Here is a 25,470-nt window from a genome sequence, read left to right as displayed (position 1 = left end):
CCACTTCGATAGCAGCCCTCTGCACCTGCGCTGCACCTGGACCTCTCTGCGCCGCCCTACATGCGTCCCATCAGCATCTGCGCCCCGTCCAATCTTGATCTCGCCAAAGATCAAGCCCCGATTTACTCTATACGGAAGCCCGCCTGAGGTTCTGCCGTTTTTGGACGTTTCACCTGTCAAACAAATTCTGAACCCATACACCACCGCCAGCGATGGCCAAGAAGAAGAAGCCAGCCGGCAACCCTGCACGTGGCTTTGCCACCACTTCTATTGCCAGCAAGCCCAAAGTCGAAAAAGAGAAACCTGCCGTTGAAGCCGCAGTCACAGAAACCGTGCCTACGTCTTCCAAGGAATATCCCAGTGTCTCTCTCGCAGCTACCCCAGCTGCCAAGCAAGAGGAGCCTTCTCAGCAGGAAGTTACCCCAGAGGAGCTAGAGGCTCAGCTCGAGCGCGATGAACTGCAGCTGCTTGTCGAGAAGCACGCCGCCAAGGTGCGGCGAGAGTCTCGGCGGCAAGTTACCAAGTTTGAGACAGACCGAAGAGTTCTTCGTGCACAGTCTCATCATATGGTTGTCCATGAGTGGCTTCCGAACGAAGTTTTGGAAACTATCATATCGCTAGCCCAGACCGAATCCAATGACTCGAATCGCAGGCAGGGACAACAGCAGTCTTTGCTCAAGGTGATGTCCGAAGAGGATGCAATGTCGAAGCTATGGACTCTCAACTTGACCTTGCGCGATCTAGGCTTCTCTCATGAGCAGATCGAGCCGGTTTTGAGATGGATATGCTCAGATGCCGGCGGCATTGATGTTGCATCGCCCGTCTGGGGCCTCCAAGAAGCGCTAGAATGGCTTGCACTGGATCAATGCGAAGGGCATTCTTTTTCTTATGATGAACCAAAGCCAAAGCAGTCCGCTATTTCCACTCCAGACATATCACGCCCTGGTAGGTGACAAAGCTCTTTGATGCAATGAATTGTTTATTCGCACGCACGATGTAGTGCATCAAACATGCGTCGTTGGCTTACACTAACACGGGTCAGCTTCACCCCTTCCGGAAACTCAAGCAGCGAATACAACCTCTACCAATGGGTTAGATAAAGCGCCAAGTAAAGCGCCAACACCAGATGGTCCGACACCAGCGAAACCAGATTACGATGATGTTCAGGTCAGCGACATCGACAGCGACATCGACTTAGACGAACTCGTGCCGACCTACCTGAGGATCAAGGGCAAGCTTTACGAGATTGATCCTGAGCTTGTTGAGGTCAATCCACGCAAGAAAGGCTCCAAGGGCAAGAAGGGGACGCCGGCGAAACCGGTGCAATCGCCCAAAGTGCGGAAACTACTATCTCAGCTGCAACAACTCGAATCTGATACTCTTTTTGATGATCGCGAAGCAAGCGCACGATGGCCCGCGAGGCGAAACGAAATTGCTCTACAGCAGGCTGCAAAGAGACAGCAAGAGCTGTCTCAAACAAGCACACCAAATGGCCAAAAAGAAGAGACTACGCCAGCCGCTCCTGCTCCCAAAGTGGAAGCACCCTCATCAATCAATGGCGGAGATGCCGACGACATCATGGCTGAGGCAGATATGCTAGGCGATATGTTCTCTGCGATCCCCGATGAGCCAGTAGCCAACAACACTCCGACTGAAGCTATTGAAGCCGGTAACATAACACTACGAGACTTTGGAAAACAGGCCGGCATAAGTCCCCGACGTTGCCTCGAAGAAGCAGTGCGCTCGAGAGATCCGGGGGCGCGAGTTGCATACAAACTGATTTCGCCAACTACATATCGATGCCGTCACTCAGTGACAATCACGTGGTCCAAGGAGCTGGAGGTCGAATACGATACTGACATAACCGGTGTCAACAGCTTATTGAGAGGCATCCAGGCTGCTTTTGAAGCTACCACAGTTGCCGCGATCAGTACCGATCAGAGTGAAGGCTTCATCTCTACTGCTGCCTTGTTCTCAATTTCTGCTGCATCGACCAAGGAAGAGAAGGTATACCTTCGCCTCCCTCCGAACTGGAGAGATGTGTACCGCGAACTCCTCGAACATCGCAAGGACCGCATTGACGCAGATGACCGTGAAGCTATCAAATACTATCGATCTATTGTCCAGGACCAAATAGAAACCGAAGAGTCTGACGGCGTTGTTCTTACCAACAGATGGAAGTCTCGCAACCAGGGTGGAACAAGTTCCAGCCCTTCCAATTCAGGTTACAGTACTCCTGTTGCTGAAAACCAGAGCTTCCGCAGTCTTTGGTCACAAAAAGCAGCAACGCCATCGTATCAACACATGCTCGTCGGCAGAATGAACCTTCCAGTGTACGGGTATAGGGACTCCATTTTATCGACCATCGACAAGGCCCAAGTCACAATCATCTGTGGCGAGACAGGTTGCGGAAAGAGCACGCAGATCCCGTCCTTCATCCTGGAGCACCAGCTTTCCCAAGGTAAAGCCTGCAAAGTTTACTGTACGGAGCCGAGGCGAATCTCAGCCATCTCGCTCGCACAACGTGTCAGTGAGGAGCTTGGAGAGGGTCCGAAGGACCTTGGATCAATGCGATCTCTTGTTGGATATGCTATCCGGCTTGAGTCAAAAACGTCTGCTCAGACAAGGCTCGTCTACGCCACTGTTGGAGTTGTGTTACGCATGCTGGAAGGACCTAAAGGCCTCGGTGAAATTACGCATCTTGTCATTGATGAGGTTCACGAACGCAGGTAAGTCGGCTATGACTTTCTACGCAAACCATACTGACTTTGAGTAGTATTGATACCGACTTTCTCCTCATCATCCTTCGAACACTTATGGACCGTCGCCCCGAGCTCAAGGTTATTCTTATGAGTGCGACCGTAGATGCAGCTCGCTTTTCAAGATATCTCAACGATGCCCCCATTCTGAACGTCCCTGGACGAACGTTTCCAGTCCAAACACAATACCTGGAAGACGCCATTGAATTGACACACTATGCAGGCTCCGCTGAAGATACTCGGAAGAATGGCAACGCCAGCGGCGACGATGACGACGAGATCACGTCCGAGAAGTCTGGTATCCCCAGCAAACTTCCTGGATACAGCGCAGCTACCCGCAATGTGCTTTCAACCTACGACGAATACGCTATTGACTATGACCTAATCGTACGGCTGATCGAGTCTGTAGCGTACGATCCACAGCTCAGCCGATACAGCAAGGCTGTTCTTGTCTTCCTTCCCGGTATCGCTGAAATCCGGCAACTCAACGACATGCTTACTGGCCATCAATCATTCGGATCGAACTGGCTGATCTATCCACTTCACTCTACAATATCGAGCGAAGATCAACAGGCTGCCTTCCAGCTCCCGCCGCCCGGTGTACGAAAGATTGTAATTGCGACCAATATTGCAGAAACTGGGGTGACCATTCCAGACATCACGTGTGTCATCGACACTGGCAAACACAAGGAAATGCGGTTCGACGAACGTCGTCAACTATCACGTCTGACACAATCCTTCATTGCGCGCGCAAACGCAAAGCAGCGACGCGGTCGTGCTGGTCGTGTGCAGGAAGGACTGTGCTTCCACCTATTTACAAAGTATCGCCACGACAATCTCATGATGGACCAACAAACGCCTGAAATGCTACGACTATCATTGCAGGATCTTGTCATGCGTACTAAGATATGTAAGCTTGGCGATATTGAGACTACGTTGTCAGAAGCTCTGGACCCACCTTCTTCTAAGAACATCCGGCGAGCTATCGATGCGCTGATAGAGGTTGATGCACTCACATCGAGTGAAGAACTTACTCCTCTCGGTCGTCAGATTGCAAAGCTGCCTCTGGATGCACATCTTGGCAAGTTGGTGCTGCTTGCTAGTATGTTCGGCTGTGTGGATGTCGCCATCACAATTGCCGCGATCCTGTCGTCCAAGTCGCCTTTCCTCACACCATTCGGCGCAAAACAACGCGCTGACATAGCACGCCTCTCCTTCAAGACCGGCGACTCAGACCTCCTCACTACCTACAACGCCTACAATGCCTGGCGTTCAGTCTGCACTACGGCCGGTCGCTCGGAGATGCAATTTTGCCACAAAAACTTCCTATCACCTCAAAACCTTGGCAATATAGAGGATCTCAAAGCACAGCTCCTCTCCTCCCTTGTCGACACAGGCTTCGTCCAGATGAGTCCCGACGAGCGCCGCATACTGAGCCGCTACCGCTCGACAACAAGGCACCGCACCTTCGTCGTCGTGCCCGCACAATACGACACACACTCCTCCAACGACCTCCTCGTCAACTCCGTCATCGCAACAGCCTTCTACCCTAAGCTGCTCACCCGCGAAGGCAAAGGCTGGCGCAACATCAGCAACAACCAGACCGTCAGCCTGGCCCCCACAAGCGTCAACAAGGGCACCAACACCGCCAAATTCCTGTCCTACTACCACATCATGCAGTCGAGCAACAAATTCTACAACGCACACTCGACCTCAATCGCGCATCCGCTGCCCATGGTGCTCATGGTCGCCGCCGATATGGACTTCAAGCTGCACGCCGGCGTGGTCAGTTTCCCGGGCAACGCGGTGCGGTTCGCGGTGCGCGAGTGGCGGGCCGCTGTCGCGCTCAAGGTGCTGCGGCGCAGGGTCAAGGAGATTCTGGCTGCAAGCTGGAAGAATCCAGGCAGAGTGTTAGGGGAGCGGGAGAGGGAATGGTTGGGAATTTTCGAGAGGGTGTTTGAAGAGCGGTGGGAGAAGGATGAGAGGATTCGTGAGAGGGCGGGGGGAAAGGCGAAGTGAGAGGTTGGTGTGATAGACAAGGCCGCCTGGGGGCTTGAGAATCGCATGCATGGACACAGATACTATGGTTGCAGCCAATGCAATTATGTTTCTAGCAGTGTGTACGTGCGCTACAACCCATTTCGACCTTATCTGCAGCTTCAAAGCTGTCTCTTGCTGTGATACTTCGACAAATTACCCAAAACGTTCACGCGGCTAGCTGACCTGCGCCGGCCGGGCGTAAGCCTTCTAAGGTTAGACACATGACAGGGATGGAGATGTGTGGTTCATCTTAGCGCTACCTGTGTGCTGTCTCTCTCGATCCTAGCAAATTATACTTGTGGCACATTGCCCACTCATCATTGCTACACACGGGCAAACACACATGCCCTTGCAAGAAGCCAATTTTAGCGTGCAAATTTGCCGCGCTCTCTGCAGTCCTAGAAATGAACGAAGACGTCAATTGTAGGTATGTAATCAGACTCGAATTAGGGTAAGCTTGTTGCTGGCCCGTTCACCGTTAATAGAGCCTTCTTATTAGGCACATTTATGTACATCGAAGAAGTTTAGCCTTTTCACATACAAAATCAAGCTTGTTTTCCCCAAGGGCGTTGTATGATCATAGCAAAATTATTTTCTTTCACAAAAGAAATCGCAAATGTTTAGAACTCTGATCTACTGCGGTTGATTGAACTAAAACGCTTGAGTATGGGCCTGCATCTCTTAGCACTATAGAAACCAGCGCAGCAAAATATCAAACAAGACGCTGCAGTAAGAGATGCTCTAAGTTATCTCCATGGACCATTCCTATCTCCAGGACAGGGTGTTCGTGTTCGAAAGGAAAAGTTTCTCCATAGTAGATTCGCGAGTGTTCTGGCAGACCCTCGTCAGTTCTCGAATTGACATGAACAGGTTTTTTGTCAAATTTCTCCCACGACAAGGGCTCTGGAGAGCTACTAGAGGTGTATATGATACCCCAGTCCTGTAGCGTTGTGGTTTCAAGAGCTCCGCGCGTTCCAAGGGGTTGAATAAGTCTGTTAAATGATGGTTAGAACAACGACTGTTGAAGCTGGCACAAATCACAAATTGGCTTACAAGCATTGGCTATAGAATCTCCTATTAGTGATGACCACGAAGCAAATCTGATACCATTGCTGATCTGTAAATTTTGTGGGGCATGAATGAGTACGGGGTCGGGTTGAGTCCAGATTGCGTCTTTCAACGGCGTCTACCCACAACGTACTGAATACCTAAGATACACGTAAGTTCATGACATACATAGGGGAGTTGCTGTACAATACCCTTCCCGCTCTGTAGAACAGGTCCTGCTCTGGGGTTGCAATTGGTGCGTATTCTGAGGCGTTAGAAAGATGGTCCAAAGGAGATACTGATTTGACTAACTTGGATTGAAGTGTCCGATGTAGTTCTGACAAAATTGAATCCATGGGCAGCGTATAGAAGTGGTGTTTGAGATTTGTAAAATTGGCTTGGAATCACGATCAAGCCATCTTTGATCACTGTACGAATTTAGTGACTGAACCAAGAACCGTGATAAGAGTCGTGCTTACGAATGAAACCGCCATCGTCGGTTTGCCTGTTTCGCTAACTCCACATCAGGACCTTGACCGGCTGGAACCGGCTCTGACCAAATGGCTTCGATTAGATCGTCGTTTGTACCGAAACCTAGGTAGAAATATCGCTGCAGTTCAAATGACCATTGCCACGGCGAGTAAGTTATGTCTTGCGTGCGAATTGGACTCAAATCAGCCAGGAATGGATGATCGGCTGTGTGTCCAATATCGCATTGAAGCAGCTCTGAGTCATTCCATGTCTGTTGTCCGGTAAGGACCAATCCGAGAGGCTCTTTTGCAGCGGAACCTTGAGCACTATCGCACCGTGATGGATACAGATAGCCACTAACAAATTCAATTTTAGCAGGAACTGAGCCGGACTTGTAGTCATGTGGTTCAGGCAGGATGGCTTCTGGAGCTGACACACAATGTGAAAGAGGATCCAACGAAATTGACGCTTGATACACGCTCGGCAAAGAGGTACTTCCAACTTGGCTTTCAGCATCCAGACTAGTGCCAGGACGAGAACGGTTCTCAAAATCGTTGGGCCATGTCGAGGTGAGATCGTCAAGAAGAATCTTATCCTCATCACCAAAGCGATGCAGAGATGATGGCCGAGACCACGCAATGTCGTCCTCACTTTGTTCTCTGAAGCCATGATTCCCAAAGATGATCGAATCGCGCTCGTTTGTGGTGAGTTTTGTAGAACAAGGCACAAGGGCAGCTTCTTGGACTGTCTGGTTCACTTCTGCCATGTCGACTGACCATCGCTCAAACGCCAAGGTTTCCCATCCGGACATGTCAAGCTCAAGCGCATCTATGTATTCGAGGGTCTGCTGCAGAATGCTGAAGTACTGCATACGGTCCATTGAATTCTGTTTCAGACAGTCGAGTAGCCAATCACGAATTTGTTGCACGGCTGGAACTTGCTCAGGTCGGTGAGAAACATCGCCTTCAGAGTGTGCGCGAGAAACTGCTCCAGAAATTGCAGATAAACTATCAATATCAGGCGATGGCTCCGTAAAGCATCGCGGGCCTGTGGGTATGGCATTTGGAAGGGACATATATCGTCCCTTGAGGTGTTGTAGTCTTACTTCGCATTTGGCTAGTCGAGTGAGGATGTCGTCGAAAGAGAGTACAGCCACAGATGTATCGATGTCTACCAAATCAGCTTCATCAATACTGAGAGTGTTAGCGTCAAACAGAGTAGCTATCACATTCCGTGCGTCCTTGAAACAGTCTAACAATCGCTGATGTTCCGCCTCTTCGATCTGGTACTGGAGAATTGTCGATGGTGGTAATGGGTCCTCCGAAACGACCAGACTTCCATCAACTTTCGGTGTATAAATCCCGATTCCGTCTTCTGTCTCCTCCGGGAGAAGTTGGGAAAGGTCGTACTGGTACAGGTCATTTTCGAGTTCCATAAACTCCCACTCCTGAGCGCCCAAGTTCTCCTCGACCTCGGTGATATCTTCTTCGAGTGATCCCAATCTGTTTCGACCTTCGTCGACGGCCGAGAACGCCAGGTTAAGTTCGGTCGGAAAAGGTGAGTCGATACGGTTGTAATGTTGACGCAAAAGGGTCATCAGTCTGACTTCCGCGTTGGCTGTCTGGTCACGCTGTTCCCGGACTCGTTTCCACCCCTGCACCAGCTTTTGGCGATCAACGAGCACACGTTCTCTGCTCTGCGCGAGATCCTCCTGTCGAGTTGACAATTGTTCCAGCTCCCTTCGCAGTCGTAGCACCAGTTCTTCTATTGGAGATGGGGCCCCGGCAGACACCGGTCTGAGATGACGACGATTTGACTTATGAGAGGCGAGCATCCCTCCAAACTTTGCTTCGTTTTCGCAAGGCTGCTACTGTAGGTGGTGGTCCGTTGTCGCTGCCGACGTCTTTCTGCGGAAGGAAGGCACCATCAATACAAAGACCGCCACAAAGGGTAACCCAAGGAATAAGAGTATGCAGTTTGATGCAGGAGGCCAATACGTGTTGTGAATCAGCAGGTGTAAGAAATAGAACGAGCTAGTCGTGTTGCTGGGGTCGAGACAGGGGTCTCCTGAAGCGAATCTGAGAGGAATGACGACCTTCGGAAACGCGTAGGGCAGCCATATATGCACACGCACAGCAACAAAGCGCTCAGCTGGCAAATGAACAACAAGCAATCTTAGCCTTGTGGGCGCTATCGGGTAAGCAGCCCGCTACTGCTTCGTCCCGGCTGTGCGGGTGGTGCGACGGCACGGAACGTCATTCTCCCTTCCAACATTGGTGCAACTTGGCGCATTTCATCGACCAATTGTTGTTGAGCTGCCCTGCCACCAGGTCATACGTCCATCGCTTGCTCCGCAACAACAATCAAGCTGCGTCTACGTTAGTGTAGCTAAGGTGGGGGAACCTTGGAAGCTATCAAGAGCACATGTCAATCACAGGCCACACTTGCCGCCCATCGCAGAGCCGCATCAAGGATTAGGATAAAGTGACCGAACTGTTCCAAGGAGAATGGCTCACAGCAACCACAAGGATGTCGAGCTCATCCAAACCGTGGTCTGAGTGGGTATGGAGTGAGCCACACAGAAGTTACTATCGAACAAGACACGATGCACATGGCAAGCTCCTTTCTCGACACGTTTCAGCTTACAGCTAATCTGTATCTAGGAGCTGTTGAATATGACTGGTCCCAAGCACAAAGTTCTCAGGGGCAGCAGCAGGCTGTACCTCAAACTAACGCTAGTACAACCGTCGATTTTGCACAACCGGCTGAGTATGTACAGTTTATGGTATGTGCATTGCAATGAACCGATGGACTGACTGTGCTTGAGTTCTCGTCAAAGAACTGACTCGTTCCATCCGTCAGTCCAAGCTCCCCCTGCAGTGGAGATGGCAGAAGCAGGTGAGCATATAGTGCCTCAGAGGAACGAATCCAAGCCAACCAATAACAGCTCCTGCCACCTTTGAAGGTTATCGAGGAACACCGCACTTGGGTTGGTACGATCGATTAGATCAGCGTGAGTCACATACGGTACGAAACGTTGTCGCCAACTGCTCACAGCATTAGGTTATCGTGTGAGGGAGAGAGCAGAAGCTCACAGATTCTTCAAGACCGGCCGTGTCTTTGCAATGCTGTGGTCAGAAGCTGCTAGTGAAAATCTGGCCCGTAATGGCACTGAAACCACTGGCATCACTATATGCAGATTCGGTCAGAGTGTATATTCTCAGATCCGCCGTTTTGTAGTTGTCAGAGTCAACAGGGACCGGCATTTCGTGTATGCGCTGTAAGCATGGGTTATCTTTCAACCAGTCCGTATCGGCTTCTAACACAAGCTAGCGCGATCTCCACGTATGGTGGCCGAGGGGCTATGAAGAATGGTTGTGACCCTTCAGAGCACACTATTGTACATCTCAACAATGTGGAACCATACTGGCTCCCAGGGGAGGTCAATAGGGGCATGACCAAGGATCCAATATCGATCGAACCAGTTGAACAAAACGAAGAGATGGACCCGAGATCTCGTCTCAGATGTGGCAAAATCTATTCTATCGAGTGGAATGTGAAATTAAGAGACATTGGGATGGTTTCAAGTCATGACAAGACAAAGCTGATGCGATACTACAAGGAGGGGCAAGAAAAAGGATTCGACTACGACGAGGAGCTGGATCTCTATCCCCAGCCTGTGGCACCGGGTTATCCTCAAACCGATCGTGGCTATTATGGGTACCAATAGCGAGTGGATCGACCGCAGTGCTGTACTGGTGTGCATACGTTAATTATCTCTCACTTCCACGTTTCGAAAGTCCGTTTAAATTGCTACCAGGACTATACTCTCACATGGTTACAGTGAAAGAACGAGCTCAATTTTCTATCGTTTTTTTACGACCAATATACGCTACATAGCTCTTTAATACGTCTCAAAACACTCAACTTGTAAGGTCAAAGTAATAAGCACCTCACTTGTTAATTTATCCCACCCTCTATAAAGACGCTCTCTAGAACTACAATTTTGATAGGCCAAACTACTGGCTGTAGATTCAGCATAGATACAAACAAGGAATCCGGCTAGCCTGTATTTACATTACAGCTGTGAATGCAATTTACTTTTTGTGCTGCAGTTCGCGGGCTGTGCATGTAGGCAACATTTCAATTAGTGTTTCGGTATTGCAGCTGCTTCTGCGGAACTCAATCAAGGATTTACTTCAAAACGCGAACAACGGGGGTAGAAGCTCAATTGGGTCTACATGGGGGTTCAAGCCTCCAAGACAACCGTCTCATTCCATACGATGTCCTGTACGAAGATAGTAGTGCAGCCGTAAGTCAAAGCTTGCTCTATACCCGAACGATGCCGGGGCTACACTCAGGCTGGGTTCGTGCCTTCATCCCTGTCGCCAACCTGTCCGGGAGTGCATCCAGCGAATCATGCCTTTCAGCGAGACATGTAATTTACCCTCCAGGGTTCACCGAACATATCAGCGTGAGCTTACCGTTTACGGCAAGGTGCTGCATGCACTGCAGCTCACGGGCTGATGATAGCGATGCCCATTCCAGCAGGCGAGTAAGGCAAACATCCTGGTCTGGCATCAGCGTAGTGCATGTACCACGCGCTAGGTGACGCGTGAGGCGTTTGATTGGTGCGAGCGCATAGCTCGTACATAGAACAAAGCACAGTTTGCCTTCTGGGCCAGGCAAGGGCTCATCAATATTGCCGGGAATGGTCATGTACGGCTACTGTACACATTGACTGGCACGGGACACGACACCGCGTCTGATATTACAGTTTCCGAAGGGCCAAAAAGGAGCCTTATCGGATGATTATGACTCTTACAGTATCTTGATCGAATGACAGCACACCAATAGGACGAGCAGAACTGCGAAGGCCGTGGACGCTTGTTCGCTAAACGAACGCTAAACGCTGACGCGGTGATGCAGCTGACCCCACTTTCCCGTCCCACAACGGCCCGAACCTACCTACGAAAGATCCACCATGTCGCTCCCGGGCCAACACTACAGCCGAACAGACTGCTTCTTGAGCCGCATGACTATTACCTATGTACGTTGCAAACCAAAGAATGATTTTGCCGCGGGTTGCGACAGGTCGCATAAGCTCGTGCACCATGCATCATGCTTGTTCTTGCGCCCTCGGGGTCTGAACAGTCAGGCTGCATTTATGACGCTAGCACAGCTACCTCGTGATTGGAACCAACACTTACAGTGAATGGAAAACGCCTGGATCGACACGTCAGCGGAGCTACCAATTCACACGTATCTCAAACTTGCAGTATCGAAACATGTGCTCTGACTTAATCAATTTGACGCTTATTTGTGTCTGACGTGGCTTCGTCCAAGATTGGCTCTTGAGCCGCCACTGTAACTTGCGGCATGTGTTCAGAAGCAGAAGGGCGAGAGTGTTTAATCCTTGGTTGATGAAGCTACCTGTCGAGAATATAGAACGATGCCCGGCACCTTCAGTCAGTATTGTAGTAACATGCAAATTCGATTTGGGGACCATATATCTGTTGCACCATGCGGGAGTGTGGGTGTCAATGAGGATCCACAAGTACTAGTTCCAGGGACGACCACTTTGATATCTGACTTGGATAGGATTTGCATCTGTTAGTGTACAACTAACTATACTGCAGCATGTAGAGTCCTTGTCTTTCTCTTTCCTCTTCTTCCTTCCCATATATATAACCATGTACCTACCTGAAGCATTCACAAGCCTTCTTGTCAAGTACAGGACTTGCGTACCTAGTGACCCAGGCATACCATACGACTGCTATTCTTGTAAAGAAATGACCCCGACAAGACACACAAATTGAGAAGTCATCTCTGCTCGGCCGTATGATCTATTGTGTTGCCATTATAGAATGGGTAGGACGCTTCTACATTGTGATGAGCATGGAATGGCCATCACTCAGGCTTTAACCAGGCAGCAAGAGAACTTGTATCTGTCTGCTTAGACGTCCCCAGGTTGACCCCATTCATCGAGGTGTAAGTCGCTCCTGGATACCTTCAACTGCGCGTTCACTTCCGCTTTCCGTGCTCCAATATTCCGTAATCAAATCCCTCCAACTTTCTGTGTTGATGTCCACACCAGCCTGCCTGAGGAAATCTGCATAAAGAGTCCTTTGTATAGCGTTCTCTTCAAGATGTTGCAGGATATATCGCTGTACGCGAATTCCTGTAGAGTCATTTTCGATCGAGTGGTGTGTAGGATCCAAAGGGTGTGCTACTGATCCATAATTGTTATGCGGTGATGTCTCGACAGAACTAATGACAAGTGCCGATGTGGGATCGTCTGAGATACTCTTCAAACGTAGCAGTTCAGCTCTCCGAACTATTATCTTCTGGATCAGTTCGGAGCTATATTGATCCAATGAGGAGGTAGCCGACTGTTCAGACCCTGCGACATCAGTTCCTTCGCAGTCCACATCATGAAATGCGGCTCGTTCTGCCTGTTGCAATCTCAATCTATCAAACTCAGATTCGAGCTCCTTAAGCTCGGCGGTGATTGTAGCTCTTGTCTGATCAGACTTCGACGCTACTTGCTGGTTTGTGATTTTAGCTACTATCGGTGTAATAGGAAAACCAGCAGTAGTTCCCAGTTTCATAGGTGGGGATGGGGGTGGTGGTGGAGCGGGACGTGCCACTGTCGGATAATACATGGGGGCTGCTGGTGGTGGTGGGGGTGGCCGTGCAGGACTAAACAAATCTTCCAGTTCGACTTGATAGAACTTGGCCTCTTGGTCCATGAACTTCCATTCCTCGCCGGTCACCTCTCTCTCTTCCTGCAGATGATCATCTTCCCACACACCCAAGGTACTACGCAATGCTTCAACTTTTCCATACGCTTCCCAAATGGCGATAGGTCGCTGACTTTGGTTTGCAGCATGGGTGTACTCTCTCAACAGGTTCATCAAGATAACTTCCGAATCCCCAACCTCGACTCTCTTGTTCCTTAAACGTGTACGAGAAGAACGCAGCATTTCCCGTTTGACAAGGAGTCTTTCTCTCGACATTTTCAGAGTTTCCTGTCTTTGGGCGAGCTCTTTTACACGATCAGGTAAGCTGGCGCCTTCCATCTGCGTGTGGTACGTCCTCGGATTCAACGAATATGGGAGTAGCCCCGCAAAAGGAAGCTCCTGCAATTTGACTGGGCTTTTTGGAACAGTAATTTGGCATGTCTGTTGACCTTCCAATGTTGTAGCTGGCCGCATCAAGTTCTGGCGGCCGAGCGTGCAGCCGATCGATTGGCAAAGCGTGGAATCTCGCGCGAGGAAGGTGAAGTTAACAAGAACCAAAATCCTGGATCGGCTGAAGCTCTAGTGGTTAGAAAGGTTCGTGTGAAGGAAAAAACCATGAGTTGACCTGCTGTGCGAGTCGAGCTGACGATCGTGTGGCGCATTCCGGACCGGTGAGCTGCGTGGATGCCCAGCCCCTTCCCCACCAGACCAACCGGGCTCTTGCTGCCTTACGCAGAAGAGCTTTGAACGCTTTACTATATGATCAAATATCCCTACAAGAGCCTCTCGCGCACTTAAACCTTTTTATCCCTTTCGATACACGTGAACGCGAGATTTTAGACTTATCGCACGACGGTAGTGCTGTCGCGGTCCAGCATGCAGTCATCCTGGACGTGGAGTGCAGAGCATGACGACTACTACTTTCTCGTGTACGATACAGCTGGTAAACACCATCTTGCAATCAAGTAAAACTTGCGAAGAACAGAAAGCTGACGGTTTCAGGACAACCGAACTACATTTGGGCAAAACAGCGAACAGCCGGTTCCGCTTGTTGCACCCAAGAGAGCTTCAGCGAAATTCAAACAGTAGTCGACCCTGGGAACTCGACAGACCTCGATCCAAAACCAGCTGATAGTGGTGAGGATAGAATGGTACGCCGATGCTCGTATATGCTGATCAGATACCGCGTAGTGCCTTTTGAGGTTCGACAACGGCAACCAAACTTCATCGCGGGGAATCCAGAAGCAGGCTGGTATGATGCACTAGATTCTTGTATGTTAATGAACGCATTAGAAGGCCTAATGCTTAACGCCTATAGCGTATCGTATGCGGACTGGGAAAGAATCTCGAGAGTTCTTCAAATTGGGCAGGGTCTTTTCGATGTTGTACACCGAAACAGCATCTGGAACCGAAAGACTTGACCCAAACGATGACGCATTCACTATTGTTCGCTTTGGATCCATGGCGCATACCCAGATCAGAAGGTTTGTAGTCGTCAATGTTCGAAGGAACTTCGTGCACGCTTGGTAAGTCAATGCCGAAGTGTGACATTTCACTGCTAAGATTCTAGTGCTATCTCAACATACAGGAACCAGGGAACATTTAAAAGAGGCTGCGATCCAAGTGAGCATGCTCTTGTCTACAATCAAGGTGTAGACCCTGCAACATGCTACTTTGTCGGCGAAGTTGAACGAGGACTAACTAAAGAGCCAATTCAGGTTGTTGCAGCAGATTCTACAACCTTTTTAACCAGGGAATCGCGTATCCGCTTTGGTAAAATCTACTCAATTGAGTGGAACGTTAGAGTGAAAGACATTGGAAGAGTAGTCGATGAAGACTTGTCGACACTAGTTGCACATCACAATGCAGAGACTTTGAAGTGGGATGCAGGGTTCTAGAGAACTGAGGCAGGAAGGGGGGGTATTCTTTCCAGGTGTACGGTTTTAATCACTGTTTACCAATTTTCGTGAGTTCTTCTCAACCTAAGAGGCTCAATAAATGGCCGCAACAGTCTCCGGCGGATAATCTTCTCCGCGCATCAACTCACGACTGCCAAATCTTTGTTGACACATTTTGGCTCTTTCCGGTCTTTCTTGCCGCAGGCTCTACCGACCTCGGGAGTCTACTTTAGTTGGAAAGAACAAATGTGTGCGTAAGACGACCAAAACACTAGTATTGGCGTGGAAATCACGGCTAGATCAGGCCTCAGCGGAGGTAGTGCATCATGCAGCCACTGTCACAGCCTTGCACATACACGCAACCCACCTCATCTACCCCGCTGCTTGATAGATCTTACCATTCCACGTCACTAGGTCAACGTCAAAGCCAGAACATCCGCAACAATAAATTTGTACGACTACCCCTAGTTCCAGCCCCTTGGAATTTGAATTGCACTATTTACCTGAATACCGGTTGAAGAATGTTTCAGGAAGCGCTAAGATTCCTTCAGGACACGATAAGCTCAGCCTGGCCGCGATGGCCGCCCCTCCACGTCGGCCGTTCCGCATATTTCGCAAAGGCGACGACCTCGATATAGACCATCTCGATGAGCTTCCTTTCATCCACGTCAGTCTATTAGGACACGGTCACAGTGGCACAGTAGAAAAAGTCAGGGACAATAATACTGGTGAATTGTTCGCCAGGAAGACAATCACTATACCTGCGAGTAGAAGAGTGAGATCTGAGAGATCGGATACCTTTCACAACGAAGTCCGAACAATACGAAAGCTCAGTCAACATCGGCATATAATCGAGGTGTTCGCGACGTACATAACGGAGGAGCATTTTGGGCTGATCCTCCGGCCTGTTGCGGAAGAAGGCGATCTTTCAAAATTTCTGGATAGATACTGGAAGCTTCGTCAAATATCAGCTCAATCAGAAGCGGATGATAGGCGCTTAGTTCACATGAGTGGCATACTGAAGCAGGCTTTTGGGTGCCTAGCTAGTGGCCTGGTGTTCATGCATACATCTGGTATTAGACACAAGGACATCAAGCCCCACAACATCTTGATCCACAAAGGAGCAGTCGTCTACACCGATTTTGGTTACTCGCTAGATACCAGCATGTTCAGCAAAAGTATGTCTGATGGGAAAGGTCACCTGACAAGGATGTATTCTGCCCCCGAGGGCCTCGAACAAGAGGGAAGGAACAAATACTCGGATATATTTTCTTTAGGTTGCGTATATCTAGAGCTTCTCTCAGCTCTTCGCGACGAGCCCGCCTTGTGTCCTGAAGGTTCAGATCTCTCAGCCCAGAAAGACCGCATATTTGCCGCCAGCATGGACGAGATACACACGTGCCTGGCCGATCTTCACCTTCCAGAAGGGCTGGAGTTTCTCTCTAGCATCATTGTACTGATGACAGGTGCCCATTGGAAGCATCGTCCAACTTCCGAGGTGGTTGTACAGCATTTCGCTGACAGAACAGACTTCTCTTGTGCACAATGTTGCACCAGAGTGCCACCTCGGCTGCGTGGTGAAGATCAATGGCAGTGGAGTGAGCCCTTTAAAGACTACTACATTGCCTCGTGCGATGAATCAGGTAATACATCCGCCCTTGTGTTTCTTTAAGGCAGGTCACTCATTGACAAAGGACAAACTCGGTACGAGTGGATGAGCAGATCATCTGATACTCCACAACATAGCTTATATGTGCCACGGACTGAAGAAATACCCACTGCCTCGTCAAAATTGCTACAAGCGCCCTATGCAAGTAAGTCGCTTGCACCAAGTTCATCGTAGAGTGAGGATCTCATTCTGGGTCAGCTTCCACGGTTGGCGGTGCTCAAGCTCATGATCATGGTCAGTCAAATATTGTAATTAGGTATTATATACGCCCACCTAACGAGTTACAGAATTTCGTAGTAGAGATGGTCCTGACGCTCGAACCTTTTGGGTGCTCGGTAGAGTCTTCAGAATGAAGAAATGGAGAGTCAACGTTCAGACTCAAGCTCGCGACGACACCTCTTCGCTGCAGACTTCCAGTGAAAAAGTCCAATCTGCAGTGCAGTGCTTTGTCGTAGTAAAAGTCAACCAAACTTATGTTCAGACCTGGTTCGTATTTGTTTGTGGATCAAGCTTGGACGGCCTGCTAACACATCTAGCCTTATCACAACGTATAAAAAAAAGGGCACACTTGGCCTTGATTGCGATCCTTCCAAACACACGATTGTCTTCTCGTCTGGTATCGATTCCCAGACCTGTTATCTGGATGGCGAGCGCGAGCGCGGTTTGGTAAAACACCCTATCGAGGTTGCACTGATTGAACGGACGACCAAGCTTCCACGACAGTCGCGAATCAGCTTGGTTAGCACGGTGGCTGTCAATTTTGGTGATCAAGTGAAGGATATTGGTATGGTGATACCGGAGCATCGGGAGTTACTTCGCCAATATTGGAGCGAAGAGAGAGAGGATTTCGATGATGAAGTCTGAGCCTAAGGCTTTTGTCACAAGACCTACTTGTAATATAGTGACATGTGACTGCAGGTATACTTCATAGAGGCAACGAATCTCAGAAGCTGAATCCATGTCATCACGATTTCAGGTCAGCTTTGTAGAATCGGGATATTCTACAACCCGTAGATCTGTGGTTGTATCTGCTCCGACGAGAAAAGAATTCGTTTACGCATGGTTGGTTGGATCTTTGTCTGCAAAAAGTCATGCGTACTGACCTAATCAGTGGCATCTCGACGTATTCTGGTCGCGCTACGCTAAAGAATGGCTGTAGTCCTGAAGACCATGCTATGGTATACTTCAGTGGCACATCACCAGTCTGTTCGCTGCATGAAAGGCAGCGTGGACTGCCAGCTGATGCCATCGAAGTTTGTCCCGCCGAAAGCGGAATGACTATGAATTCAGAGTCTCGCATCAATTTCGGCAAGACCGTTGCTATCGAAAGGAACATCAAAGTTAAAGATATTGGTCAGGTTGTCAGCGAGGACATGAGCGTGCTTGTGAGCTTCTGGAAGGCCGCAAACTTCGGTGATGATAATTGAGCTCTGTCGCCCAGATACGTTTTTTTAATAGGTCCGTTTACGTTTTTGCTTCAGCAGTACCTGTTGCTTAGCTTGTGTTCCATATCCGGTCATCGTTACATTCCAGGTACTATTGGCCGATGTGACCTTCCCGATGACCGAGTCTTTCACTTTGCAGGATACAGTAACGTAGGGGAAAGACTAAAACATCCTGCAGGACGCTTTGTTACCTACAACGTAGGTGATGCGTATTTGAATTTTAGCTTCAAGAGTTTTGATACCTACAAGTTCTGTGTTAAACTTAGTCGGCTCGAAGGTTGCTGATCCACCGTCTCTCTTCGAAATGAGAGTGAGTGTTTGCGAGCTGTGCCCTGCAAGCATTGGTTTGCGGCAGACGATCCGATCAGAACGAGGAGATCGATCGGTCTTCTCGTGAGAAGTGATCGTGGGTGCAAAGCTCTCGTCGCCGCAGTGTTCGTCAAGTGCATTGAGTAGCGTCTGTCGGAGATCAAATATCTTATCTGAATCCCATATATGGATACCCAATCAGTTGATCGTACTGTGATTGTCGAAGCGTAGATACTTACCTCATCAGCGAGCTCGGGGCACGGATCCTCGATCTCGTTGACTGAAGTGCTAATTCCGTCTTCATATTGGTGGAACTGGTCGTTCAGTACGATGTCATCATCTAGACTCCACGTGCCGTCGTACTCGTCGTCGTCGTCGCTACTGGAGATATCGCCCTTGTCCTCGAAGTCCATGGCCAAGTCAATTTCCGCCTGCGCAGACTGCTTCCCTTTGCCTTTGTTGATGTCTTTACCCTTCTTGGGGGTCACTGTTGTGAGGTCACTGTTGTTATTGAGTCTGGGGGAGCTGCGAGTTCTCTTTGCTGCCCCTGCAGCTAGCTCTGCAGCTCGCTTGATGGCCATTTCAATTATTGTGTTGAGCGGGAGATCGGATAATGTAGGGTAACAGATTTGAGTCTGCCTTTCAAACAGCTCGTACTGCTTACCAAATTGCGGCAGTTTAGGAAGGCCCCTTCTGCCGTCACAAGCTTGCAACTGAGGGAAGGCGCGCATTGCAGGTGTGAGAGTCCTCCCAGGTATAAAAAACTGCAGACTGTGATATGCAATATGCACTTCTTTCCCACGAGCCCAGTGAGGCTTGCAGGTGACCTGCAACCTCACACCACACCCGATTTCACTCCGCCTCAAGCGGCTCTGCGTCCTCCTCGTGGTCGTCTCCGTACTGTAGAACATTGCCACCGGCACGCTTGCGCTTGCCCAACAGCGCAGTTTTCTTGAGTACCGGGACATCATCTTTCGTGCCCCACTGGGCTGCCTGATGGTGCCCCAGAGCCAGGAATAAACCACGAATCTGATCATTGGCTTCATTGCGACTGCCTCTGTTCGCAAAGCGGCTTGCTGCTTCGCGGACCTTCACGTTGTGGTGAAATACTGCGCTGTAGTACGCTAGCTCCTGGGGGATAACAACAAGCTGCAGGAGGATGTCGCAAGTCACAACGAAACGTTTTCGCCACATGTTCGCATGTTCACCCAGTGTCTCCGTATAAGGTCAAGGCCTCGCAACCTTACTGAGTACCCGAGTTCCGTACTGATTTGTATGCACCAAAGTGTGTTTACCAAACACGACTAAACCAGCGCAACTTTCTCGGAGGATATGAGAAAATTGGAGGATGCGTTTGCAATTCTTCTTGGAGGTATTCGTTGTATGCAGCTGTTATAGCAGGAAGGAAATAGTCCATAAAATCAGGCAGCAACGGAGTCTCCCAAACAGGACCCTAACCCTAACGGCCTCTGGACAGAGTTGCAGACTCATAGCAGAAAACTTCACGAAAGTTTTGATATACTTGAACGTAGGAGCTTCTGCTGGCGAGGAGCTGTCTGTTTCAGGTGATGAGAAGGCTGTTGGTTGCGAGAGTACAAATTCGTAAAAGGCGTTTGCGAGGGTGCTGATCAGGTATCCGTCTCCTTTGAAGGGTGAGGTGGCGCCGGGTTCTACAATATCGATGGCGATTTGTGCCACGAGGGCGATGATGGTAGTCTGGAGGGATCGCATGATAGTGGACAGATGACGAGCTTTGTCTGACGACACACCGGTAGGCATGGTGTGGTGGAGGGGCTCGGTGCGAATCTTGCTTGATGTGAAATAATATGGCGCCTGTGCAATGCGAACTTGCGCGAGTATGCGGCTGGCAATGTGCAACGGCCTTCCGCCGAGGTGTTGCATGACGAAAGTGCTATATTCAAGGTCGAGGTATTGGTTCTTGAGCATGTCCGGGTACATGATGGCGACGTGAACGAAAGTGATGGAGCCTGGATCACCTGTGGCTTTTACGAGAGGCTCATGCTAGACGTTGATGTCATCTACCAAATAACCGTAGATAGCGTTCCGGATCTCGGCCGGGAGGTGACGATGGATGTAGCGTGCGGTGCTGGCGGAATAGTGGCTGGTCTCATTAACCGGGTTGTAGTGCTTGAAGATGGTAGGATCCATGATTGAGTAATGGATGTAGTGCGATTAGCGGTGGTAAGGAAGAGTGCGGAAGCGAGGAAGGTGGATCATATGGCCACGCGATGCCAAGGCACTAACTGATGTCACGTGAAAAGGAAGCAAGTGAAGGTAGAGGTGAGTGAAGGTAGAGGTGAGGAAGGCATATAACGGATGAAAGCAACTAGGTCCACACAGTAGCTCATTTAGATCAATAGACTGAGACGTACAGAAGCAAGAGAACCTCTTCGCATAAAAGTAAATGGTTTGTCATTTGCAAGACACTGAACCCTGACGTATATCAGGCAAATTCTGTCCGCCTCAGAGACTGCCTTCCATCCTCTTCAAACGCTCAAACAGCTGTACGAACGCAGCTGGCTCTTGAGCTCCGCTAATCTCGAAGCTGTCGTTGATGGTGAAGTTCGGTACTCCACTGATGTTCTGCTCACGTGCATTCTGCACCTCCTTATCAACCTCAGCTCCACCTTTCCCGTTGTCCAACCACTCCTTAATCTCCTTCTCTTCAAGACCAGCTTTCACACCGCTTTCAATCAACATTTCACGCGCTGTAATGTCCTTTTCATTCTCGAAGTACCCGGCAAAAAGCTCCTCGACAACGCGCGTCTGCATCTTCGGTCCTTTGGTCTTGCCAAGCTGGATAAGACGATGTGAGTCGCGGGTGTTTCCCGTCCTGCCACCAAACTTGAATGATATGCCCTCGTCTTTGCCAATCTTAGCGAGCATCTGTTGCATGGTTGCTACACGCTCCTGCCCAAACTTTTTGACGTATACTTCTTGCTTGTCAACGCTTTTGCCGGCATCTGGGTTCAGGTAGAACGGATGCCATGTTGTCGAGAAAGTGTCGCCAGACTCTGGGTGCTTCTGCTTGTATGCCGCTATGGCCTTGTCAAGGCGCTGCTTTCCAACATAACACCATGCTATGAAGACGTTAGTGTGTGACTTTTGTGCAATTGTGTCCGAGATACGTACGGCAGACTGTATCTGACACGATGTTGATGTTGAAATTTGTCATTCTGCTCAAGCTCTGTCTGAATGCCACGATGAATATATTCTAGGTCTGTCAACCGCGTCGAGCACCCGCCAATGCGCAGCATTGTTGCTCTTTATACTTCGTCCGACATGTGTCCGCGGTGCTGACAAATTTGTGCGGGCGGAACGCCGCCACTTCCGTGCTTCATCATCAAACCTCATCGCCAGCTTTATCCAATGCCAAACGCTGCGATCTGGCTCGCACACCTAGCAAAGACAATGATGGTGAAGTATCTGCGTAGGTTGTAATGCATGCCGACGACTAAGCGAGCTCACTTGTGCGAGATGCATAATTCTTCTTGCATACGTCAACATCCTAGACAAGGGTATGCGCCGCTCGGGTACCAAGTCCGATTGCAGTCTCAAGAGCTAATCTACATAGTATGCAGGATGCAGCAAATACTGGCTCAAGAGGCTCGGCTGGCGTAGACTACTGGGGCCGGATCACATTCGGGAATACCTCCAGGGCAGTTGTGATACGTCTACAGATATAAATGTCTAGACCAAGTCAACACACATTGCTAGTCGACTGTTCCTTTCTTTTTCGTTTGACATGAGCAAAATTCTCCTCCTCGGCGCCACAGGCTATGTCGGTGGCACTATACTGTCCCAGCTACTGGGCAGCACCGAAACCAGCCTACGCTCGTTGAATATTGACCTCCTAGTCCGACATGAGCATCAAGCCGAAAAGCTGCGCAGTATCTATGGCGAACGCATCCAAACTATTCCCTGGGTTGGCCTGGACGACATTCAGTTCACTGAACAGACCGCAACTCGTTACGATGTCATCATAAACGCTAGCTCTGGCTTCTTCACAGCCGGTGCGAAAGCTCTTGTCGATGGGCTTGCGCGCCGCGTTCAAGCAGGTCAGCCCGTCCCCTGGCTGCTCCATATCTCTGGATGCACAAACTTGGTCGATCTATCCAAGCCGCCATTCGAATGGAACGATGAACAGGACGGTCAGGCCATCTTCGACTACCTGAAGTCTCTTGATCTGCAGACACCATACCCACAGCGAACGACAGAGATTACAGTGCTGGAAACCGCAAGCCAGAAAGGCGTGCAAGCCATCAGTCTGCAGGCTCCTTGCATCTTTGGCGAAGGCTCAGGGCTGTTCAATCAGCAAGGCTTAGTGATTCCTTTGATCCTTCGATACGCTGTGCAGCATGGCTACGGCTTTAAATTGAATGACGAGGCTAACTTCGACTGGGTATGCTTGATCATGCCGCTTGAACGATGTACTGCATGCTGACCTTCCTTAGGTTCATGTCGCTGATCTGGCCAATTACTTCATTCTCCTGGTTCGTACCATCATCGAACGCCCAGATCGCGGCGTTGGCTACATCCCATCAGGAAAGCAGGGCATACTTTTCCCTACCGTTGGCCGAACCCTCATCACAGAGATCAACCAAAAGGCATTGGACGTTGCCTTCGAAGCAGGTGTCCTGCCCCGGGAGGATACTCCTCAACACAAAGAAATCCGCCTTGCGCCGTTGCAGGAAATCGCAGATAAGCTCACCGCTGGCTTCTGCGATGTTGCGGCGCGCGGATGGGGCGGTCAAAAGGCGGTCAAGGGCACAATAGGAGGTAACCTTCTAGGATGGAAGCCGACGAGACTGCAACAGGCGTGGGACCAGGACTTCCGTGATGAGTTGATTGCGTTGAGCGAGGGCCGCCGGGGCATCACCATAGCTAACTGCATTGGCGGCGATGTCAGCGAACCCTGAACTTGCTCTGGAAAAATCTTCTCTGTCCCGCGGCATATTCAGTGCCATACCTAGCGATATACTGGTTATTCCTTCTGCTGTTGAAGATCGTACCGGTGTTAGGTCTGGCGAGGGGTCCTTCATTGTCTCGACGCATCTCAAGCCAGTTTTGCACAATCCTCCCTCGGATGAGGCCCCGTTTCTAGAAATTCTTACATACGCAGTGGGTCTTCTCTTATGCAACGGTCGCGGATCGTGCCTTCGTTCGGCACGGCTGTCCCGCTTCCCCCCGCCATCAGTGGTCTGATGTGGATACTACACATGAACAGCCCATGTATACTCACCTATCGAGACAACGGTACCGTACCTATATTCATGAGATTGTAGTTGCATACTCACAGGAATCCGGGGATTTACACAGCACCAAGCTTATTTTGAGACCCCTACGAAGTATGTGTGCCCACCACGGCCTGGAGCCGCAACTGTGCCGCAAGTGGGTCACGTATCAAACCTATATGTCGGGTCGCATAACATGCTTGCACGTACCCCAAATACATCAATCACACTGCTTCCGTGGGAACGGTAATTTAGGTTTCCACATCGTTCTGCAACATCGGCACTGACTAAGAATTTTCCAGAGCTGCAGTCAAAGTGGACGCCTTGGGCAAGCATGCTCGAACCACAATCCCTCACCCCGTGACCGACCTCTGTTGAAGACCGTGTAGCAGACACATCTGTTTTGACATTTAACAGGTGAGCTCGGGAGTGCTGTCTGGATAGTCCGGAATCGGTTCGGTGTCACGATGTTAGACCCGAGAGCACTGCACGATGGGACCAAACAAGTCTCTACCTTTGCTGTTGCCATACCTTTCATCCTAGTTACGACCTTGGTCATGATACTTCGGCTTCATGTACGATTACGCCTCCTGCAGGGTGGGTTAGGTATAGACGATTGTAGGTATCGTCCGCTTGCTGTGAGGATATCAATTCTGACAAGAACAGGCTTGCTCCTCATCGGGTACATATTCACGATCGCACTCTCCATAGCCACGATGATCTGTGGATGGTATGGAGTAGGCACTCATTGTAGGCAAACTAACAGCGACCGGTCTGAGATACTGACGATGAATACAGTCAGAGACATACCTACCGAAAATATGACACCACTACTCAAGTCAAATTACTCGACTCGTCTGCTGTACACCATCGCTCTTGGCTTCGTTAAATCTAGCATTCTTGTCTTCTATATGCGGCTCGATCATCGCAAATTCACCAGATTGGCCGTTTGGTTCCTTCTGGCCTTCGTAGTAGCGTTGTCTATCACAACCTTCTTCTTTCTCGCATTTGTATGCGTTCCGCCATCCTTGTTCTGGGACTTGGTAGGACAAGCGGCAGCGCCAGAAAAATGCTTGGACCAGTCAACACAGCAGATGTTTTTCAATCTGAATGGGATATGCAACATCATACAAGATATCAGTATATACCTGCTTCCAATTCCGATGCTGTGGAATCTTCAAATGCCGCTGCGTCAGAAGCTGGCTCTTGGGGCGCTTTTCAGCGTTGGACTTATCGCTGTCGCAGGCAAGTTGCTGGATCCTATCTTGCATCCACTGTACCACTGACAATAACCTAAACAGCTAGCTGCGTACGCTTCTACTACGTCCTTTTCCTTGCCAACGAAGCCGATATCTGGTATTACATGGCCGACTCCCTCAACTGGTGCAACATCGAGATCTACGCTGGTAAGTCAATCCCCAACGACCAAAGTTCTTAGATCACCGCTGATATATCATGATTCTAGCGATTATCTGTAGCTCTGCGTCGACCTTCAAGGCCTTGCTCAAGACCTACCTACCCAGATTTTGGGGTTCTTCGCAAAGGAGCGCTCCTGAAGACGCCGACCACAGCTACGATCGGTCGGATAACGGGCGTTTTTCGATGAAACCGCATGGCACGTCCTCGTCAACCAAGTCGCACAGCAATAGGAAATATGGAGTCACGGATCTGACAAATATCGAAAATGAGAGCGAGGAGGCCATTGTGACGAATGCGAACGCACAAGTACGTGTGAGCCGACGGAAATAGTTGGGTGTATCATGCGATGTTGGTTGAGACGAGGTCGAATGAAAATGCAACTGTTGACCAGCTACTCCTGGGAGCTATCGTGACT

The 25,470-nt window shown here is 49.8% G+C and overlaps 11 protein-coding genes across 11 annotated transcripts; 7 read left to right on the top strand and 4 right to left on the bottom strand.

The window, feature by feature from the left end:
- Positions 1-212: 212 nt before the first annotated feature.
- On the top strand, positions 213-4,778 carry C7974DRAFT_301049 (P-loop containing nucleoside triphosphate hydrolase protein; the record flags this gene model as incomplete). Its single annotated transcript, XM_046137829.1, has 3 exons — positions 213-945; positions 1,043-2,729; positions 2,777-4,778. The coding sequence occupies 3 exons, from the start codon at positions 213-215 to the stop codon at positions 4,776-4,778; spliced, it is 4,422 nt and encodes a 1,473-aa protein (XP_046002902.1).
- Positions 4,779-5,985: 1,207 nt separating this feature from the next.
- On the bottom strand, positions 5,986-8,461 carry C7974DRAFT_383001 (uncharacterized protein). Its single transcript, XM_046140726.1, has 3 exons — positions 6,326-8,461; positions 6,159-6,274; positions 5,986-6,111 (listed from the first exon to the last, which is right to left on the bottom strand). Exons 1-3 carry the CDS (start codon positions 8,149-8,151, stop codon positions 6,008-6,010), a joined length of 2,046 nt encoding a protein of 681 aa, XP_046002901.1. The 5' UTR covers positions 8,152-8,461; the 3' UTR covers positions 5,986-6,007.
- A 741-nt stretch (positions 8,462-9,202) lies between these two features.
- Positions 9,203-10,047, top strand: C7974DRAFT_407853 (uncharacterized protein; the record flags this gene model as incomplete). Its single annotated transcript, XM_046143274.1, has 4 exons — positions 9,203-9,215; positions 9,265-9,330; positions 9,381-9,597; positions 9,651-10,047. 4 exons carry the CDS (start codon positions 9,203-9,205, stop codon positions 10,045-10,047), a joined length of 693 nt encoding a protein of 230 aa, XP_046002900.1.
- A 2,142-nt stretch (positions 10,048-12,189) lies between these two features.
- C7974DRAFT_15561 (uncharacterized protein) lies at positions 12,190-13,782 on the bottom strand. The gene is made up of 2 exons (XM_046135858.1): positions 13,518-13,782; positions 12,190-13,380 (listed from the first exon to the last, which is right to left on the bottom strand). The coding sequence occupies exon 2, from the start codon at positions 13,334-13,336 to the stop codon at positions 12,299-12,301; it is 1,038 nt and encodes a 345-aa protein (XP_046002899.1). The 5' UTR covers positions 13,337-13,380; positions 13,518-13,782; the 3' UTR covers positions 12,190-12,298.
- A 154-nt stretch (positions 13,783-13,936) lies between these two features.
- On the top strand, positions 13,937-14,958 carry C7974DRAFT_371295 (uncharacterized protein; the record flags this gene model as incomplete). Its single annotated transcript, XM_046140009.1, has 4 exons — positions 13,937-14,003; positions 14,063-14,332; positions 14,379-14,586; positions 14,649-14,958. The coding sequence occupies 4 exons, from the start codon at positions 13,937-13,939 to the stop codon at positions 14,956-14,958; spliced, it is 855 nt and encodes a 284-aa protein (XP_046002898.1).
- Positions 14,959-15,535: 577 nt separating this feature from the next.
- C7974DRAFT_371294 (kinase-like domain-containing protein) lies at positions 15,536-17,491 on the top strand (the record flags this gene model as incomplete). The annotated part of the gene is made up of 5 exons (XM_046140008.1): positions 15,536-16,136; positions 16,236-16,601; positions 16,728-16,772; positions 16,915-17,113; positions 17,164-17,491. The coding sequence occupies 5 exons, from the start codon at positions 15,536-15,538 to the stop codon at positions 17,489-17,491; spliced, it is 1,539 nt and encodes a 512-aa protein (XP_046002897.1).
- Positions 17,309-18,184, top strand: C7974DRAFT_15550 (uncharacterized protein). The gene is made up of 2 exons (XM_046135855.1): positions 17,309-17,689; positions 17,739-18,184. The coding sequence occupies exons 1-2, from the start codon at positions 17,586-17,588 to the stop codon at positions 18,052-18,054; spliced, it is 420 nt and encodes a 139-aa protein (XP_046002896.1). The 5' UTR covers positions 17,309-17,585; the 3' UTR covers positions 18,055-18,184.
- C7974DRAFT_439419 (uncharacterized protein) lies at positions 18,185-19,575 on the bottom strand. The gene is made up of 2 exons (XM_046145279.1): positions 18,621-19,575; positions 18,185-18,554 (listed from the first exon to the last, which is right to left on the bottom strand). The coding sequence occupies exons 1-2, from the start codon at positions 19,425-19,427 to the stop codon at positions 18,315-18,317; spliced, it is 1,047 nt and encodes a 348-aa protein (XP_046002895.1). The 5' UTR covers positions 19,428-19,575; the 3' UTR covers positions 18,185-18,314.
- Positions 19,576-20,581: 1,006 nt separating this feature from the next.
- Positions 20,582-21,633, bottom strand: C7974DRAFT_382983 (thioredoxin-like protein). Its single transcript, XM_046140725.1, has 2 exons — positions 21,535-21,633; positions 20,582-21,482 (listed from the first exon to the last, which is right to left on the bottom strand). The coding sequence occupies exons 1-2, from the start codon at positions 21,575-21,577 to the stop codon at positions 20,866-20,868; spliced, it is 660 nt and encodes a 219-aa protein (XP_046002894.1). The 5' UTR covers positions 21,578-21,633; the 3' UTR covers positions 20,582-20,865.
- A 242-nt stretch (positions 21,634-21,875) lies between these two features.
- Positions 21,876-23,684, top strand: C7974DRAFT_15380 (uncharacterized protein). Its single transcript, XM_046135827.1, has 3 exons — positions 21,876-21,920; positions 21,977-22,804; positions 22,857-23,684. The coding sequence occupies exons 2-3, from the start codon at positions 22,148-22,150 to the stop codon at positions 23,319-23,321; spliced, it is 1,122 nt and encodes a 373-aa protein (XP_046002893.1). The 5' UTR covers positions 21,876-21,920; positions 21,977-22,147; the 3' UTR covers positions 23,322-23,684.
- A 329-nt stretch (positions 23,685-24,013) lies between these two features.
- Positions 24,014-25,464, top strand: C7974DRAFT_15389 (uncharacterized protein). Its single transcript, XM_046135829.1, has 4 exons — positions 24,014-24,254; positions 24,303-24,881; positions 24,938-25,042; positions 25,102-25,464. Exons 1-4 carry the CDS (start codon positions 24,104-24,106, stop codon positions 25,383-25,385), a joined length of 1,119 nt encoding a protein of 372 aa, XP_046002892.1. The 5' UTR covers positions 24,014-24,103; the 3' UTR covers positions 25,386-25,464.
- The last annotated feature ends 6 nt before the right edge of the window (positions 25,465-25,470 follow it).

Source organism: Boeremia exigua (assembly GCF_020726555.1).
Source record: "Boeremia exigua strain MPI-SDFR-AT-0100 chromosome Unknown C7974scaffold_1, whole genome shotgun sequence".
Lineage (NCBI taxonomy): Eukaryota > Fungi > Ascomycota > Dothideomycetes > Pleosporales > Didymellaceae > Boeremia > Boeremia exigua.
Note: the sequence above shows the minus strand (reverse complement) of the source record. Positions and strands in the feature narration are given on the sequence as shown.

What these genes read in the sequence shown, in the direction of transcription:
- C7974DRAFT_382983 (XM_046140725.1), bottom strand. Translation starts at nt 21,577, where the DNA reads ATGACAAATTTCAACATCAACATCGTGTCAGATACAGTCTGCC. An exon ending in CGTGTCAGATACAGTCTGCC is followed by an intron (nt 21,483 to 21,534) that starts GTACGTATCTCG and finishes ACGTCTTCATAG; the next exon opens with CATGGTGTTATGTTGGAAAG.
- C7974DRAFT_15550 (XM_046135855.1), top strand. Translation starts at nt 17,586, where the DNA reads ATGTCATCACGATTTCAGGTCAGCTTTGTAGAATCGGGATATTCTACA. An exon ending in AAAGAATTCGTTTACGCATG is followed by an intron (nt 17,690 to 17,738) that starts GTTGGTTGGATC and finishes TGACCTAATCAG; the next exon opens with TGGCATCTCGACGTATTCTG.
- C7974DRAFT_15561 (XM_046135858.1), bottom strand. Translation starts at nt 13,336, where the DNA reads ATGTCGAGAGAAAGACTCCTTGTCAAACGGGAAATGCTGCGTTCTTCT.
- C7974DRAFT_15389 (XM_046135829.1), top strand. Translation starts at nt 24,104, where the DNA reads ATGTTAGACCCGAGAGCACTGCACGATGGGACCAAACAAGTCTCTACC. An exon ending in TGGGTTAGGTATAGACGATT is followed by an intron (nt 24,255 to 24,302) that starts GTAGGTATCGTC and finishes TGACAAGAACAG; the next exon opens with GCTTGCTCCTCATCGGGTAC. An exon ending in CAACATCGAGATCTACGCTG is followed by an intron (nt 25,043 to 25,101) that starts GTAAGTCAATCC and finishes TCATGATTCTAG; the next exon opens with CGATTATCTGTAGCTCTGCG.
- C7974DRAFT_15380 (XM_046135827.1), top strand. Translation starts at nt 22,148, where the DNA reads ATGAGCAAAATTCTCCTCCTCGGCGCCACAGGCTATGTCGGTGGCACT. An exon ending in ACGAGGCTAACTTCGACTGG is followed by an intron (nt 22,805 to 22,856) that starts GTATGCTTGATC and finishes GACCTTCCTTAG; the next exon opens with GTTCATGTCGCTGATCTGGC.
- C7974DRAFT_383001 (XM_046140726.1), bottom strand. Translation starts at nt 8,151, where the DNA reads ATGCTCGCCTCTCATAAGTCAAATCGTCGTCATCTCAGACCGGTGTCT. An exon ending in CGACGATGGCGGTTTCATTC is followed by an intron (nt 6,275 to 6,325) that starts GTAAGCACGACT and finishes AAATTCGTACAG; the next exon opens with TGATCAAAGATGGCTTGATC. An exon ending in CATCGGACACTTCAATCCAA is followed by an intron (nt 6,112 to 6,158) that starts GTTAGTCAAATC and finishes CTAACGCCTCAG; the next exon opens with AATACGCACCAATTGCAACC.
- C7974DRAFT_439419 (XM_046145279.1), bottom strand. Translation starts at nt 19,427, where the DNA reads ATGAAGCCAATGATCAGATTCGTGGTTTATTCCTGGCTCTGGGGCACC. An exon ending in GCCCCGAGCTCGCTGATGAG is followed by an intron (nt 18,555 to 18,620) that starts GTAAGTATCTAC and finishes TATGGGATTCAG; the next exon opens with ATAAGATATTTGATCTCCGA.